General features: G+C 40.6%; 1 protein-coding gene across 1 annotated transcript; it reads left to right on the top strand.

The window, feature by feature from the left end:
* The first annotated feature begins 5,594 nt into the window (after positions 1 to 5,594).
* On the top strand, positions 5,595 to 15,230 carry ATP5F1A (ATP synthase F1 subunit alpha). Its single transcript, XM_036759300.1, has 12 exons — positions 5,595 to 5,777; positions 7,376 to 7,454; positions 9,859 to 10,028; positions 11,823 to 11,996; positions 12,081 to 12,247; positions 12,462 to 12,610; positions 12,930 to 13,081; positions 13,173 to 13,397; positions 13,851 to 13,958; positions 14,067 to 14,211; positions 14,718 to 14,868; positions 15,004 to 15,230. Exons 1-12 carry the CDS (start codon positions 5,718 to 5,720, stop codon positions 15,083 to 15,085), a joined length of 1,662 nt encoding a protein of 553 aa, XP_036615195.1. The 5' UTR covers positions 5,595 to 5,717; the 3' UTR covers positions 15,086 to 15,230.
* The last annotated feature ends 321 nt before the right edge of the window (positions 15,231 to 15,551 follow it).

The following is a 15,551-nucleotide window of genomic DNA, read 5'->3' as shown; positions in this document are numbered from 1 at the left end:
GTCTTCTCAAGTGGTTGCTGTTAATGGGAGAGCCACCTCCTACAGTATTCTGTAATCACCCTTCTCAAAAAGGCCTATGAGAAAAGGGGGCAACTACCCCTACAATGGGGTCAATGGAGACAGGCACAGCCATCAAGGCACAGATTCCCCTACTGGTTCCCTGTGGATTCCTCCATGTGTTCCCTGTGGATTCCCCACTTACTGACCAGTGCCCACTTGCTTTACAGGGCGACAGACAAAGAAGGCATCTTGCCAACATTAAGCTCACAGGTTAACTTTAGCAAGGGTAGTAAATATCAATTATGTCACCCTTATCTCATGGCACAGCCTTAGTAGGACTGCTTATCACTGATTCCAGGAATTACTATCTAGGATCTTTGGGGCTATTCTGGGAGTTACTATCTAACACCTGGAAACTAGACATTGCCATTGTCATGGATCCTGAGAAACTGAACTCTAAAAAGGATAATGAAATCCTCCTCACATACAGTAAGACAACATGCAAATAACTATGGGCAAAAAAGGTATGTACAGCACAATTTGGAGATAATCTCAGAGGGAAGACACTACCGTTAAGGCGGATCAAGAAAGTCTTGTAGGAGGGATTTTAACTGAGAATTGAAGGAAACCAAGGAAGTCATAAGGTAGAAAGGTAGATAGGAAGAGCTTTTCAGACAGGAGAGACATCAAGTGGAAATGTATTGTCAATTATGCCCCCCAAAAGCTATTAAACTGCTCATACTCTGATCCAGAAATATCAATTTGGATAGGTCTATACTCCATAGAGATCAAAGGAAGAGGAAAAGGATTCATAGTTACAAAAATATTTATGTCAGCTATTGGCTAAGAATTAGAAATTAGAAACTGGGCGGGGGGGGGGTTACCATCAATGTATATGTAGCACTATGAGTATGGGTGTCTTACTTTTATGGTGAGGTTCCACATGTATTGAGGATGCTGTTTTGTGTACATTGAAGGAAGGCAGAAAAGACATCTCTAGCCTCTTCTCCCCCAACCTTTCTCCAAGGGAGACTTTCATTCCTTCCAAGTGGGGAGGTAGGAGGTTGAAGCCAGAGGCTATGACTCTGCTCTCCTCAGAGAGAGGGGGTACTGGACTAGAAGTGTATCTATCTGCTCCTTTAAATATTATTCATCTAGGGGATTCAATCAGGTTCTATCTAAATTTTGATCACTTTGACATTTCTGGAGGAAGGAGGAATTCCAAGTTCTATATCCAAGGCTTTAAACCTTTTTCCACCGTATACCATTTCACAACGAATACACAGAAAGAACAGCAGAAAAACAAACAAAACTATCCACATCAGAGCAAAAGAGAAATCAGAGAAGGTATACATGGGATACATCAGGCAATACAGATTGAGGGAACTCTCCCATTGGGAGTGAGGCAACTCAAGCCAACGAACAGGGAGTATCACTGAAGGAGAAACTCCTGAAGTCTCTAGAGTAGCAAGCTGGGAATAGGGACATGATTGAAGATTGTCTGCACACACACACACACATACATATATATATGTTCATACACATACGCATATATACATATACATACATATACTTGTATTAATGGTATACTTCTGCACTATAAGAAATGATGAGGGGTATGGTTTTAGAAAAATCTGGAAAGATTTATATGCATTGATGCAAAGTAAAAGCCAGAGAACAGTTTATACAATAATAGCAATACTGTAAAGACAAACAACTTTGAAAGACTTAGTAACTCTGATCAACATGGCAGAACCAACCACAATTCCAGAGGACTTATGATGAAATATTCTATCCACTTCCACAAAGAGCAGGCCTGCACAACCTGTGGCCAGCCAAAGGATTTCCTACACATACAAAGGGCATTTTCCTCTACATTTTTCATTGGCCACCTGGAATCCTTTGGCCTGCTGCAAGCGGCAGGCCGCAGGTTGTACAGGCCTGACATGGAGAAATGATAAACTCATAGTGTTGATTGAAACATTTTTTTTGACATGGCTAATACAAGCATTTTGGTTTTTGCTTGACTGTACATATTTGTAATGAATTTTGTTTTTCTTGCTTTCTCAATGGGTGAAGGAGAAAGTGGGAGGGAGAAAATTCAAAACTGAAAATAAAATTGAATTTAAAAATGTACTGTCAGGAGGTGGAATGTCTTATTTAAAGGACAAGAAGGAATCTAATGTCACTGGATTGGAGAGGTAGAGGGGAATAGTGTGTAAGAAGAATGGAAAGGTAGGGAGGGCCTGATTATGAAGGTATTTAAAAGCCAGAGAATTTTATTTTTATCTTGGAGGTAATAGTGAGCCGCTAGAGTTTATTGAACAGGGATTTGACATTGTCAGATCTACATTTATAGAAGATAATTTTCATCACTGAATGTAGGATTGACTGGAGTAGAGAAAGCTTTGAAGCTGGGAGTCCAACCAGGCTATTGTAGTAGTCCAGGCTTGAAGTGATAAGGGATTCTACCAGAGTGGTAGCAACGTAAGAAGGGAGAGGGTATATATGAAAGATGTTTTGAATGTAGAATCTAGAGGACTCGACAATACATTGAATATGGAAGGTAAGAGAGAATAGGAAGTCTAGGATGACACCTAGCTTGTGGGCCTGTTGAGGGTTGGGGGAGATGAGATCCAGGAACCCCAAGACTAGAGTTCCCAGATGGGGTCATTGAGAGGGAGTACCCTTCAAGGACCCAAGTACTGGAGAGGGTCGGGCCGTTTGGAATGAATTCATGATCTCAAGCATTCTTTAAGTCAAGGTGGCAAAATTTATTATGCTTTACAGCAGGCAAGAGTTCTTAGGGAACCTGTAACCTTACAGAGGTGCAGGATAGTTTTTATAGGAGATTTAGGGGTGAAACATGTCAATTAGGTGTTTTGGGGTGGAATTAGGGAGTGGTTAAGGGGTGGTCAGTTCTTAAAGGAACATGCATTTTTTTTTACTCTACTGAGCAGGTATCTTACCCAGAGTTCACTGGGAAATAGCCCGGGGGGGGGGCAACCTGGAGGTGTGGTTTTTGCCTTGAAACATCACTAAGTCAACTAATGGTCAGGGCTAACTGGGACTATCCAGGTGGCTCTCATCAAATGTCTTGTTAGACAAGATGAATGTAAAGGAGTATACATTTGATTATGTCTAGGATACATATCGGTAAGGTCAGTAAGTAGTAAATGTCGTTACGGCCCAGTGCACAGCCAATTAGCATGTACATAAACTAATAAATTCTATAGGTGCAGCTGGCTGTAGTATCAGGAGGAGAGATAAGTGTTTTGCTAAGGCTTGAACTGGAGAGAAACTGTCTGAGACAGTATTTTGAGGCTAGGGAGAGATGTGATTTTGGAATTGGGGTCTAGGCACAGGCACCCAAGCAGAGGCTAAGGAGAAATGTTAGAATTAGGGTCCAAGCACAAGCACCCCATCAGGCCTGTAGGATTGGGAGGATGTTGTTGCCCTCAACAGTAACAGGGAAGCTTGGAAGAAGGGTGTTGGGGAAAAGATAATGAGATGAAGATTTAAGTTCATAATACATATCAGCTGCTTTTTGTTCAGTAAACACTTTGTTTCAATTCTTTTCTCATCAAGAAAGCCCTTATATCTTTTTCTTTGTTGCATTCTGAAAGATAATGAAGTATGAGCAAGGTCTAGGAAATTGACCCGCCAGTACAATGCATTCACTGCATACTGTGAGATGGGCTGATTGCCAAGTATCTTTTAAAGCTGCATACCCAGCTTTCTTTGCTTGAACCATCCCATCCAAAAATACCTCAAGTAGATTTCTTTTTTCAAGGCTCCAGTCTTCAGATAAGCAAGATGGAAGGGGAAGAGAGAGCAACCAGGAAACCTTTCCTCTACTACCACTTCTGCATCTTTTTCCATGACACACCATTCAATTTCCGTAAATTGTTTTATTTTCTTTTTGTCAAACCAGCTTTAAGATTTTCACTAAATTACATGAGGTGGCCTAAAGTCAGGGAACATAAATAATTTCTAGAGTTAGGTTTCAAGTTAGTTAAATTCATCAAGTATTCATTAAAGGTCCTATATGGTCAAAGTACTGAGTTAGTTATTGATCATAAAAAGATGAAATATAACATAAATAACTATGATGGCTCTCCAAAAGGGCCATTATTGCAATGACAATTCTTGGATGCAGAGAACCAATGATGAAACACACTTTGCTTGCCTGGGTTTAGAGGCGGTGGACTATAGGTTCAGATTAGCTCATGCTATCTGAGGCAAATGCCATTACAGTTTAACTGATTTTCTTTGTTACAAGGGAGAGTTTTATTAAAGGTGGGAAAACATTACAGAGAAATAACAGTAGTATAAAAACAAAAAGTTTCAATGAAACATTTTTACGTGTCATTTCTATTGTTGAGAGCACTTGCTAAGCCTCCATGACCTTCATTAGTTCCTTTGGTCAAAAAGATATTTATTAGCCTGATTGTTCATCTGTCAAGTGAAGGAATGAAGATGGCCATGTAGCAAGTAATGAAATGTCATTAAAGTTTTCTGAGCAAAGCGGGATAGGATTGCATGGTGAAAAGGGCGGTAGATTGAGAGTCAAAGAGACTTGGACGAAGTTGGGACCTGGTGATCTGAGGTGTGTGGGTTACGGTTGTTCAGTTGTTTCAGCCACCTCTGACTCTGCATGATCCCATTGGGGGGTTTTCTTGGCAAAGATACTGCAGTGGTTTGCCATTGCCTTCTCCAGTTCATTTTACAGATGAAGAAACTGAGGCAAACAGGGGTAAGTGACTTGCCCTGGGTCACACGGCTGGTAAGTGTCTGAGGCCGGGTTTGAACTCATGAAGAACAGTCTTCCTGACTCCTGGACTGGCACGCTATCCACCGCTCCACCTAGCTCTAGAATTTAGCAATTAATTGGCCACGTCCAGAAAGGGCGGAGTTTGTCAGAAATGACAGATTACACGAGATTGTATAAAGATTTAGAACTGGAAAGGGCCTAGGAGGTCATCTAAAGTCCAATCACCTTTTACTAGTGAGAAAACTGAAGCCCAGACAGGTGGTGACCTGACCAAGGTCACACAGGTGGCAAGTGGCAGAAATGGGACCGGAACGCAGGTCGTCTCACTCCAGACAATCTTCCTGCCACCCTTGCACGCTGCAAGCCTGTTTAGCTGCTCACGACCCTTAACGGCACTCCCCGTTCTGTTTATAAGAATTCTTTGTCATCACTCTCTCTCCCCTCCCCACTCCCCGGGTGGATTAGGTGGGGGGATGCAACTTAAATTCTTTCTACCCGCGCTCGTGGGCTTCACGGACTTGCTCTGAAATAAACCCCACTGCAGGTTCGGGTTGGCGGCCCAGGCTACCCCGGCCCTAGTGTTCTGCGCAGAGGCGCCCAAGGTCACCGCCTTCCCGCGTGCTCCCCTGCCAACGCCCCGCAGAGGTCAACCTCGGAAAACGGAACGGCTGTTTTGCGAACCGCGAGGTCGAGGTTGCGGGAGGAAGGAAGAGGTTGACGGACAAAAGCGGTCGTCCTCAGGAGACGGGAGAGAAAGGATCCTGAAGGACAGAGATAAGATTAGCAGAGGGGAACGAGAGCAGGAGAGAGGGGGAGGAGTGGGAGGGAGAACTTCCGGGTCAGGTGGGCGAGCCGACTTGACCTTCGCCGGCACCGCCGCCATTTTGTCCCAGTCAGTCCGGAGGCAGCGGCTGCATAGGATCCCTGACGAGGAGCTGCAAGGATGCTGTCTGTACGCGTCGCCGCGGCCTTGGCCCGCGCCCTCCCGCGCCAAGCCGGTCTGGTAAGCAGCTTGCAGAGCCAGGAGAGGGAAGGAGGAAGGGAGGAAGGCAGGAACCGCTGCTCCTCCGCTGCCGCAGCTGCAGACGCGGTGCCGGACGAGACAGGTCAGGCGCCGCCATCTTGCAGCCGTGGCCGGCGGAGCCCGGGGAGGCCCCGGCCCGGGCGGCCGCGCGCTGCTTGGGGTCCTCTTACCGGAGGCTCCGGGGAGAGGCCTCGGGCGGCCCAGCCCCGCCGCCCGTGCCCGCTGCGGGAGCTCCCTTGGCCCGCGTGAAGGTCAGGCCTCCCCCGGGGCGGCCCCGGCCCTGCCTGCATCCTCGTGCCGAGGCTCGTCCTGGACTCGCCCCCTCTCCAGAGTCAGGGGCCCCGCGTGCTGCGAGGGCTGACCGCAGGCCGGCCCTTCGGGGGCGGTCGTGGGTTTGAAGGTCAGCGGGGCCCAGGTTTGCCCCCTTGCTCGAGCCTGCTCTGAAGCTTAGGAACGAGCAGAAGGGATTTTTCACTTTCACTGGTGTGAGAGTTGGCAGGGTTTTGGCCAGTTTGTTTCCCCATAATAGGTAATGACATTGCAGGACTAAGGCGCTGCATGGAGCATGGCATGACAGTCCTCTTGCTTGAGGGGTTACATGCAATTTTGGAAATTCGCCGGTGTGGCCAGAAATTTTCCTAAGTAACACAACAAAGACTGAAAATTTGATTTCTTTTTAATTGCGTGGGGAGGGGGAGGGGCTCCCCTCGTGTAGTGATAAGAGTTGGGAATTCATTGTTGGTACTTGAATTGAAATTCCGGTCCTGCCATTTAGTACTTGAGTGACCTTGAACAAGTCACTTAACTGATCATCTGTGAAATATCAGGGAATTGGATTAGATGTCTTAAGTTCTTTAAACCTCTGACAATTAATGGTCTTGGAGAATGAGTTTTCCTTGCTATGACCCTGCAGAGCATAACACTGAAAAGGACCTCTAAAGGTCATTATGGTTCAGTCCCTTGGAGTTTATCACCAAAATTCCTTTCTTAGAATGAAGTAGGAAATAACTAAGTTTAGACCTTAGTCATAAAAGGAAACCACTGCATTCAGTTCATTTATGCAGTATTTTTTGAATGAAAGGGGTGGGCAGTTCTTTTTAACTGCTGCCCCATGCCTAGCATTTCGCTCTAATTTACCTTCTCTGTTTGAGCCTCACTGATTACCAGCCATATTAGGATATTGTTTTCATTTCACAAAAGAGAAATGCATGTGTTCACAGGGCTAATAAGTGTTGGATGCAGGATTTGGAACCCTGATTTTCCTGACTTCTAGGTCCAGTACCTTCTCCACGACACTAGGCTGCCAAGAGAGTCTCCCTTTTATGGAGCAAAATAAAAATTTAGTGATGTATTTTTCTGAGCAATAAACCCCACTAATGATTTCGGTGGAACATATAAGAAAGATAAATTGAGATTTGTCCTTACCTTTTATTAACTGCCAAATCAGCCTGTTCAAATGAGGCTAAAGATAGGCAAACACACCAAAATATTGGCTGTGTTTAAATTGAGACAGATAATTACACTAAACACATCTTTACATGGAAGTGAAATTATTGAATGTTTTCCTTTGGGCCCAGGTCTCTCGAAATGCCTTGGGGGCAGCCTTTGTTGCAACTAGGAACCTCCATTCCTCTAACAGCCGCCTTCAGAAGTCTGGTACGTTCAAATTTATATTCTTATGGTCAGTATAAAAGCCATCTTAAAACCATTTCAAGAAAGATAAGCGTTGATTTTTTTTTTAACAGGGGGGAAGACAGGGCGGTTGGGGTTAAGTGACTTGCCCAAGGTCACACAGCTAGTAAGTGTGTCAAGTGTCTGAGGTCTGATTTGAACTCAGGTCCTCTGAACTCCGGGGCTGGTGCTCTACTCACTGCGCCACCTGCTGCCTCTAAGCATTGATTTAATTTGGGATTTTTTAAAAGTCTATTTTGTGGAGAATTTTTTGAGAAAGTTGTGTTCAGCTGCTTTGTTGTTTCATTTCCATGCCTTTGCACCATTCCCCCCCTCCCCCATACTTAGAATGTATTTTTTCTCATCTCCACTTCCTACAATATCTAGCTTCAAGAGTACAACTTAAGTGCCTCCTTCTACAAGAGGCCTTTCCTGATTCTCCTCCTCCCGAAACCCCTCCTGCCCAAATTTCCTTATGTTTATTTTGTATATACACATTAATTATTTGTTGATTTCCCCAGATTAAGTGTAAACTCTCTGAGAGCAGGAATTGGTTCATTTTTGGTGTGTAGTAAGTGTTTAAAAACACTTGTTTGATTTTGATTGCTATGTCTCCGCTCTGCCCCTTTAAAAAATTTATTAGAGGTTTGTAAATGGTTGAATTCGTCAGGAAGGTAGTACTTGAATTTTGCAGCTTTTTTACCTTTTGTATCCCCAGTGCGTAACATAGTGCCTGACACATAGTACGTAGTAATAGCTTAATATGTGCTTATTGCTTGACTATTCCATTACCTTGTTAAAATTTTTAAATTTTGAATCAAATCAGTACCATTAGAGGAAGATGGTTAAAAAAAATGATAACTAATAGGTTTTTTGATTATATTGTCACAACTACCCTGTAAAATAGTAGAACACCTTATTTTTATGTTATTGGTGAGATACCTGAGATGCACGGGTACTGTCTTCCTCAAGGTGGTGTAAGTCAGGGCTTCTTAAACTTTTTCCCCCCATCAGCACTTCTTAAATTTAAAACCCTTAAACCCCCCACATGAGATCACAACCCACAGTTTAAGAAGCGTTGAATGAAAATTTAGATTCTTGATGTTTTTAAATTTTCCCGTTGACATTTCAATTTGTGATTTTTCTAATTTGATAACTAATCCTTCTGGTTGCCACTGCAACTGGTTTATATTCTAAGTTAATGCAAGCTTCTTGGATTTGTATACTCTGTAATATTCTGCTTGGATTCTAATAGAGTCTGACTTCTGTGATATTCTGGCATTTACTTTCCCTTGGGATTTCAGTCTCCTCTAATACAGTGAAGTATTTATTTCTGTCTTAGAAATGTAGGATCACAGAACCGGCCTCTGTTTACAGATAAGAAAATTGAGGCCTAGAGAATTTAAGGAACTTACCTAAACAAAAGTCATACAGGTAGCTAATGAAAGTCTTCTTGCAAGAATAATAAAAATAATCTTTTTATGTAGACTGAGGTCTTAAGCCAGGAACCAGGATGACTTTAGTACACAGATTGTATTAAAAGAATAAGGAAATAAAAGGAACTTGAAAGATCAACTAGTTTGCTTTATGAGACTTCATCCTGTACTTAGAGTGAGTTGTCAACATTGATAATCTATTCTTGTTTAATGATCCATTTTGTTAGTCCTTTTAATAACCTAAATTCTAAATGTTGCAGCTTTAACCAACAGTAATATCTATTACTTTGCTGTAGCATATTTTCTCTCATTTGAGCCTCATTGACTTTTTTTTAGAGGTGGCAGATAGTCTTCTATATAATAATTTTAAATAAATGTAAATTCTTAATCCTACCTCAATTGTTCATTGAACTAAATGATTTCATTTAGCTTTTAAGGCTCATTTTTCAATCCTTGAGTCACTTATATAGAGAAGTGTGTAGAAGTTTTGGAAAGGCATCATTTGTATAAAAATGGCATTTGAAAATAAACTATAAACCATATATTGCTGCTACCTCATTTTTCTAATTCTATTCTGATTGGTAAACTGAGAATACAACTTCTGGCAGAACATAACTTTGCACTTCCACTAAAGGTTTTGGTTCCCATAATAACCAAATATAGAAGGAATAGAAGAGAGAGTATATTTAATTTTTCGAAGAACTGTTGTTTGATTTTCTTGGTTCTTCACCTGATTTGCATTGGCTTCACTCTCAGTGTTGGTTCAGGTCATCTAAGCTAAAGCTTATTTTCATAGTTGGCATGTTACTTGTTGAATGGAGCTTTTATCTTTTGGATTTATGTGTATATCTTGAATATTGTCATGTATATGTTCAATGAATTTCATATATTGCAAACATTTTGCTTTTAAGAAGCCAAAAAATAACATGTCTGTTACTGTCCTTTTTCAATAGGCACTGCTGAGGTGTCCTCTATTCTGGAAGAGCGTATTTTGGGAGCTGACACCTCTGTTGACCTTGAAGAAACTGGGCGAGTCCTCTCTATTGGTGATGGTATTGCCCGTGTTCATGGGCTAAGGAATGTTCAGGCAGAAGAAATGGTGGAATTTTCTTCAGGCCTTAAGGTAAATTACTTTTCTTTGTGGCAGCATGCTCTGTTTTCAAGTACTTAGTTATCACTTCATAATTGCCAGGATACTTATAGCAAAGGTGTCAAACTGGCATTTAAAACCAGGTTAAGCTGTAATTTGAAAACAAACAAAAAAATTAAAACATGGCGAAACATACATAATGTTAATTTGTGGTTTTCCGAGTCAATATGTGGCAGCAGGGATCCATTTCTATTTGAGTTTGACATAACTACCTTAGAGCAGACCTGCACAACTTGCAGACTTCTTCAGGCAGCAGACAGGTTAGACTACAGACAAGCCGACCATGATTGGTTGCTGGGGTCAAGTGACAAACAGGAATACTCACAGTGGCAACCTCACATTTTTCCTTGAAATCCTTTGACAAGTGCATATTGTGCAGACCTGCCTTAGAGGCTTTTGTTGGGGGAGTGTGGAGGAGTTCTAGGCTTGTGGTTTCATATTATGGGGAAATTCCTATGTCAAAACTCCTTTCATCAGTGCAGGCAACTTTTCTATAACTTAGTCTTAGGATTGTCATTAAGATACAGGGGTTAAGCAACTTGTTCATGGTTATAGTGGGTACTGTATTAAGTATCTTTTTGGACTACTGGGAGGGGTGGGTTTGAGGTTTTGTTTTTTCTTTTTACCATCGTTCATTTTATGACATAAAAAGTAAATATTAAAGCCCATTAAATAATTGTAGCTGGAATATACCTAAGACATGACTTAATTCCTGGCTCAGAAATTTCAATATGTGCAAGCCCCATCCTAATTGCAAGTGGTTTTGATCATTCTGGTTACTGATAGTTTTTAGAATCTAGATGAACTTTGTTTTCGAATCTGTGTCAACTCTTGGAGGTATAGGTGAAATAGCCTTATTAAAAATATCACAAGTGATGTCTGTAGGTGGTTTTGGTTCCTTTTTTGGTTGATATCATAGACTTTTAGTGTTCTTATTCAAATATACTAGAAGTTTATGAGCAAGTTGAAATGTCTGTTTCGAGTCATGTCCTTGAGGTGAGTCAGCTTCAGCATCATTGTGTCCTAAGTTGGGTTCCCCTGATCTGGGGCAATATGGTATTTTGGAAATAGCTATAGGAAGTTGGATAAGTAAGGGATGACTCTGCAGCAGGTATTTAGTTTTAGAGGAGAACAGGGATTATGGACTTTATAAAAATTGTTTTCATGTTTACTGTTATGCCCAAGGTTTGGCTCATGTTCTAGACTTATGTCTAGAATAATCTTTTCTGTTCTGAATGTTATTGAGGAACCAATCCAATCACTCTACTAGATGGTAACAGCGAATTCGGACCTACCACTTAGGGAATTCAGCTGTTGTTACTTCTTTCCTCTTTGCTTAAGAATCCTAGTTTCCTGTAATAAAATTACTAAATTCAAGGTCTGTTGAAAAATTGCATAAAATACTGTGATAGTGGAATTTTCATTAGCTTCAGAAGTCGGTTGAATACAACGCCAAGGCTCTAGAAAGATTTTTTTCTTCTGCCTTTCAAGAAAAATTCTTCACTGGTTACCAGGACAGACAATAACAAAGGATTACAGACATGCCTGTAGTCAAATATTCATATCACCTACAAATAAACTGTATAAATCTATAACATAAAAGAGAAGAAGCATGGATTGTTTTATTTCTCCTTGGATTCTTTTAGGGTAAATTATTTTATTTTGCATGGTCAGTCATGACCATGACATGACTGTTGTGGGTTAAAGAGCATCTTTTAAAATCCCTGCAGTATTTATTGGACTTTCAGTTATGTGTATTTCTTTTAGGGTATGTCTCTGAACTTGGAACCTGACAATGTTGGTGTTGTCGTGTTTGGTAATGACAAGCTGATTAAAGAAGGAGATATTGTGAAGAGAACAGGAGCCATTGTGGATGTTCCTGTTGGTGAGGAGCTGTTGGGCCGTGTTGTAGATGCCCTGGGCAACGCCATTGATGGAAAGGTAGATTTAGAATTAATTTTAAAGATCTGGGTTGGTGGGAAGGGTGTCAAAACAATGGTTAGTAATAATTCTTTTCTCTTAAAGGGTCCAATTGGTTCCAAAACTCGTCGAAGAGTTGGTCTGAAGGCCCCTGGAATCATTCCCAGAATTTCTGTGCGTGAGCCCATGCAGACTGGCATTAAGGCTGTGGATAGCTTGGTACCAATTGGTCGTGGTCAGCGTGAGCTGATTATTGGTGACAGACAGACTGGGTAAAGATTCAGTAATATGTTAAATGTTACTGTTTTCTTCTCTAAAAGGAGAAGATTCCTTATTGTTCAGCTTTAATTCAATTTAGAATTATTATTGTTACATTATTCAACTTAAAAAGAATTCTTGAGAAGTGTAATAGGTATGTTTATGGTTTAATCAGTTGGTGGCCAGTTGACAGACATTTTCTGACTATTTAACTTAAATCTGTTTCAGCAAAACGTCAATTGCTATTGATACAATCATTAATCAGAAACGCTTTAATGATGGAACTGATGAAAAGAAGAAACTGTACTGTATTTATGTTGCTATTGGTCAGAAGAGGTCCACTGTTGCTCAGCTGGTGAAGAGACTTACAGATGCAGGTATTAAGGGGCACTAACGCTGAACATTTTTGTTTAATATTACTAAAAATGGCAGTTAAAATGCTTTTTAACTTGTTCAGAGATGACTAAGGGAAGTTTTAATTGTTCCCTAAAAGAACTAACCATTTCTACTAATATACTAGAAATACTTGATCTTAGATTTACTTAAGATATTATAAAATAGATTCTTTGACATTTAATTTGATGAATTCTGAGTTATAGATCTCTTAAGTTGATATCTTCTGGTTATATTCACAATTTGGGGAACCTTATTTTTAATTGTAATTATTTGAAATCTGAAACTACTTTTTCTCTTCAGATGCCATGAAATACACCATCGTGGTTTCAGCCACTGCATCTGATGCTGCCCCACTTCAGTACTTGGCTCCTTATTCTGGCTGCTCTATGGGAGAATATTTCCGAGATAATGGCAAACATGCTCTAATTATCTATGATGACTTGTCCAAACAGGTCGAGTGAATTTATTTTTAAACTGGGGGATATTGAAGGGGTAATGTTAAATATTGGCTAATTATTTAACATGATTTTTCACGTATACCAGGCTGTTGCCTACCGCCAGATGTCTCTGCTGCTCCGTCGTCCCCCTGGTCGTGAGGCTTATCCTGGTGATGTGTTCTACCTGCACTCCCGTCTGCTGGAGAGAGCAGCCAAAATGAATGACACTTTTGGAGGTGGATCTTTGACTGCCCTTCCAGTCATTGAAACACAAGCTGGTGATGTGTCAGCCTACATTCCAACAAATGTCATCTCCATCACTGATGGACAGGTATTTGTTAACCACATAAATGGTTTGATAGAAAATATCTTAGTTAATGCTAGGCTAGTAATTCTGACATTAAAAAAAAGTCTTTATTACAGGCTAGTGCTTGTTGTCTTTTCTACCTTTCTGTTAGTATATTGTTTTTTTGTCAGGGTAGTAGGTTATAAGATAGGGCAAGAAACTATCCGGTCCAGCCTCTTCATTGTACATGAGGAAACAAATTCAGGGGGTTGTTATAACCCAGGTGATAGTATGGTGGAAAGAGCACTGGCTCTGATGCTTATTACCTGTGTGACCTTGCGCTTATCTCCTTGATGGTTCTAGCTCTATGATCTGAGAGATATTAAGGCTTTCTTTATAGCAATACTGGTTTTAAGTTTTTAAGGGTTGAATTCCTAAAACACTTTAATAAGTTTTTTTACTTGTCGTGGTAGGTAATTTAATCTTTCTCATTTATAGATTTTCTTGGAAACAGAATTGTTCTACAAAGGTATCCGCCCTGCTATTAATGTTGGTCTGTCTGTGTCCCGTGTCGGATCAGCTGCTCAAACCAGGGCCATGAAGCAGGTAATTTGATGTTACAGTTGTAAAGTTAACAAAAAGTACAGAAATGTTTAAACTAGTACCAGTGATTATTAAAGAACTCAGTATCCATATTTATCTTCTGCACTCTAGGTGGCAGGTACCATGAAGTTGGAGTTGGCTCAGTATCGTGAGGTGGCGGCTTTTGCTCAGTTTGGTTCTGATCTAGATGCTGCTACTCAACAGCTGCTGAGTCGTGGTGTGCGTCTGACTGAGTTGCTGAAACAAGGACAGTATTGTGAGTTGTGTCTCTTGTTTTTGTTATTACTTAGGCTAGGATCTAAGAGCCAGTAGAGACCAGAGTAGTTGTCTTATCCAACCCTGTCATTTTTTTACAGGTGATAAAACTGAGGCCTAGAGAGGTTAACTTACTCAAGGACAAACAGGTTGTGGCAATTAAACCCAGATTTCATCCCAAATCTAGTCCTTTTACCAATAAGCCATATCAAATGTGTAATGGTCATAATTGTTAAAGTAGCTATTCCTGTGTCAGATTATAAATAATCTTATAAATTAGCTCATGGATCTGATGGTGATTTTCATAGATTACTTTTGTGACAAAAACCTGATTTTCAGAAAGGAAACATGTTAATATAGGCTTTCAGGTAGTTAGAAAAAGAATAGGTGATAGTAAGATATGTGAGACTATACTTTATAACCAAAGACAGCAAAGAATTTCCTAGGTTTTGGCACAGTGATGTGGTGTCTGGAGTCCAAATACATAGATGTCAATTTTCTTTTCAGCTCCCATGGCAATTGAAGAACAGGTGGCAGTCATCTATGCTGGTGTACGAGGGTATCTGGACAAACTGGAGCCCAGCAAAATCACGAAGTTTGAGAGTGCTTTCTTAGCTCATGTCATCAGCCAACACCAGTCCCTCTTGAGTAATATCAGGTATGAAAAAATGGCAATTCCTTTAATAGAAGAGATAGTTTTGATTTTTTTTTTTTCATTTTTTAATAAGATGGAGAAAATTTATCTAGGTTAGAAATTACAATGGTGTTTTTTGTTTTGTTTTTTTGTATACAGGACTGATGGAAAGATCTCAGAACAGTCAGATGCAAAGCTGAAGGAAATTGTCACAAACTTCTTGGCTGGATTTGAACCTTAAACTCCCATGGATTTTATCATATGCCAGTTTGGTTTTGTCGATGTTTCTTCTAGTGATTCGGTTCCATTCATTATAGGACTTTAATGATGCACTCTTGCGCCTAATGTACAGAAATCCCATTATGAATAAAAGGGTTCCATGTTAATGTCTTTTTGTTGTCATTGAAGAGACTGAATTTGCCTAATTTAAACAATAATTAGAATTTTTGGCACTGGCTTTTAATGGCTTCATAGTTTGTAATGGAAACTAAATTGGGTTCTAATTAATGAGGTAACTGGGGGACAGAATTGTCGAGATCATGTGGTCCCCAGATTCTTAACAGGTCAGGGGGTGGGATATCTGTAAGATTTTTTTTTTTAAATATGTTCAATTGTACCCAACTTTTTGTGATCTTGTTTGAAATTTTCTTGGCAAAGGTAATGGAGTGGTTTGCCATTTCCTTCTCCAGTGTTTCCCCATTTTACGC

This window comes from Trichosurus vulpecula, chromosome 1 (assembly GCF_011100635.1).
Source record: "Trichosurus vulpecula isolate mTriVul1 chromosome 1, mTriVul1.pri, whole genome shotgun sequence".
Lineage (NCBI taxonomy): Eukaryota > Metazoa > Chordata > Mammalia > Diprotodontia > Phalangeridae > Trichosurus > Trichosurus vulpecula.
The sequence above is the reverse complement of the archived record's forward strand: the minus strand, read 5'-3'. Positions and strand labels throughout refer to the sequence as shown.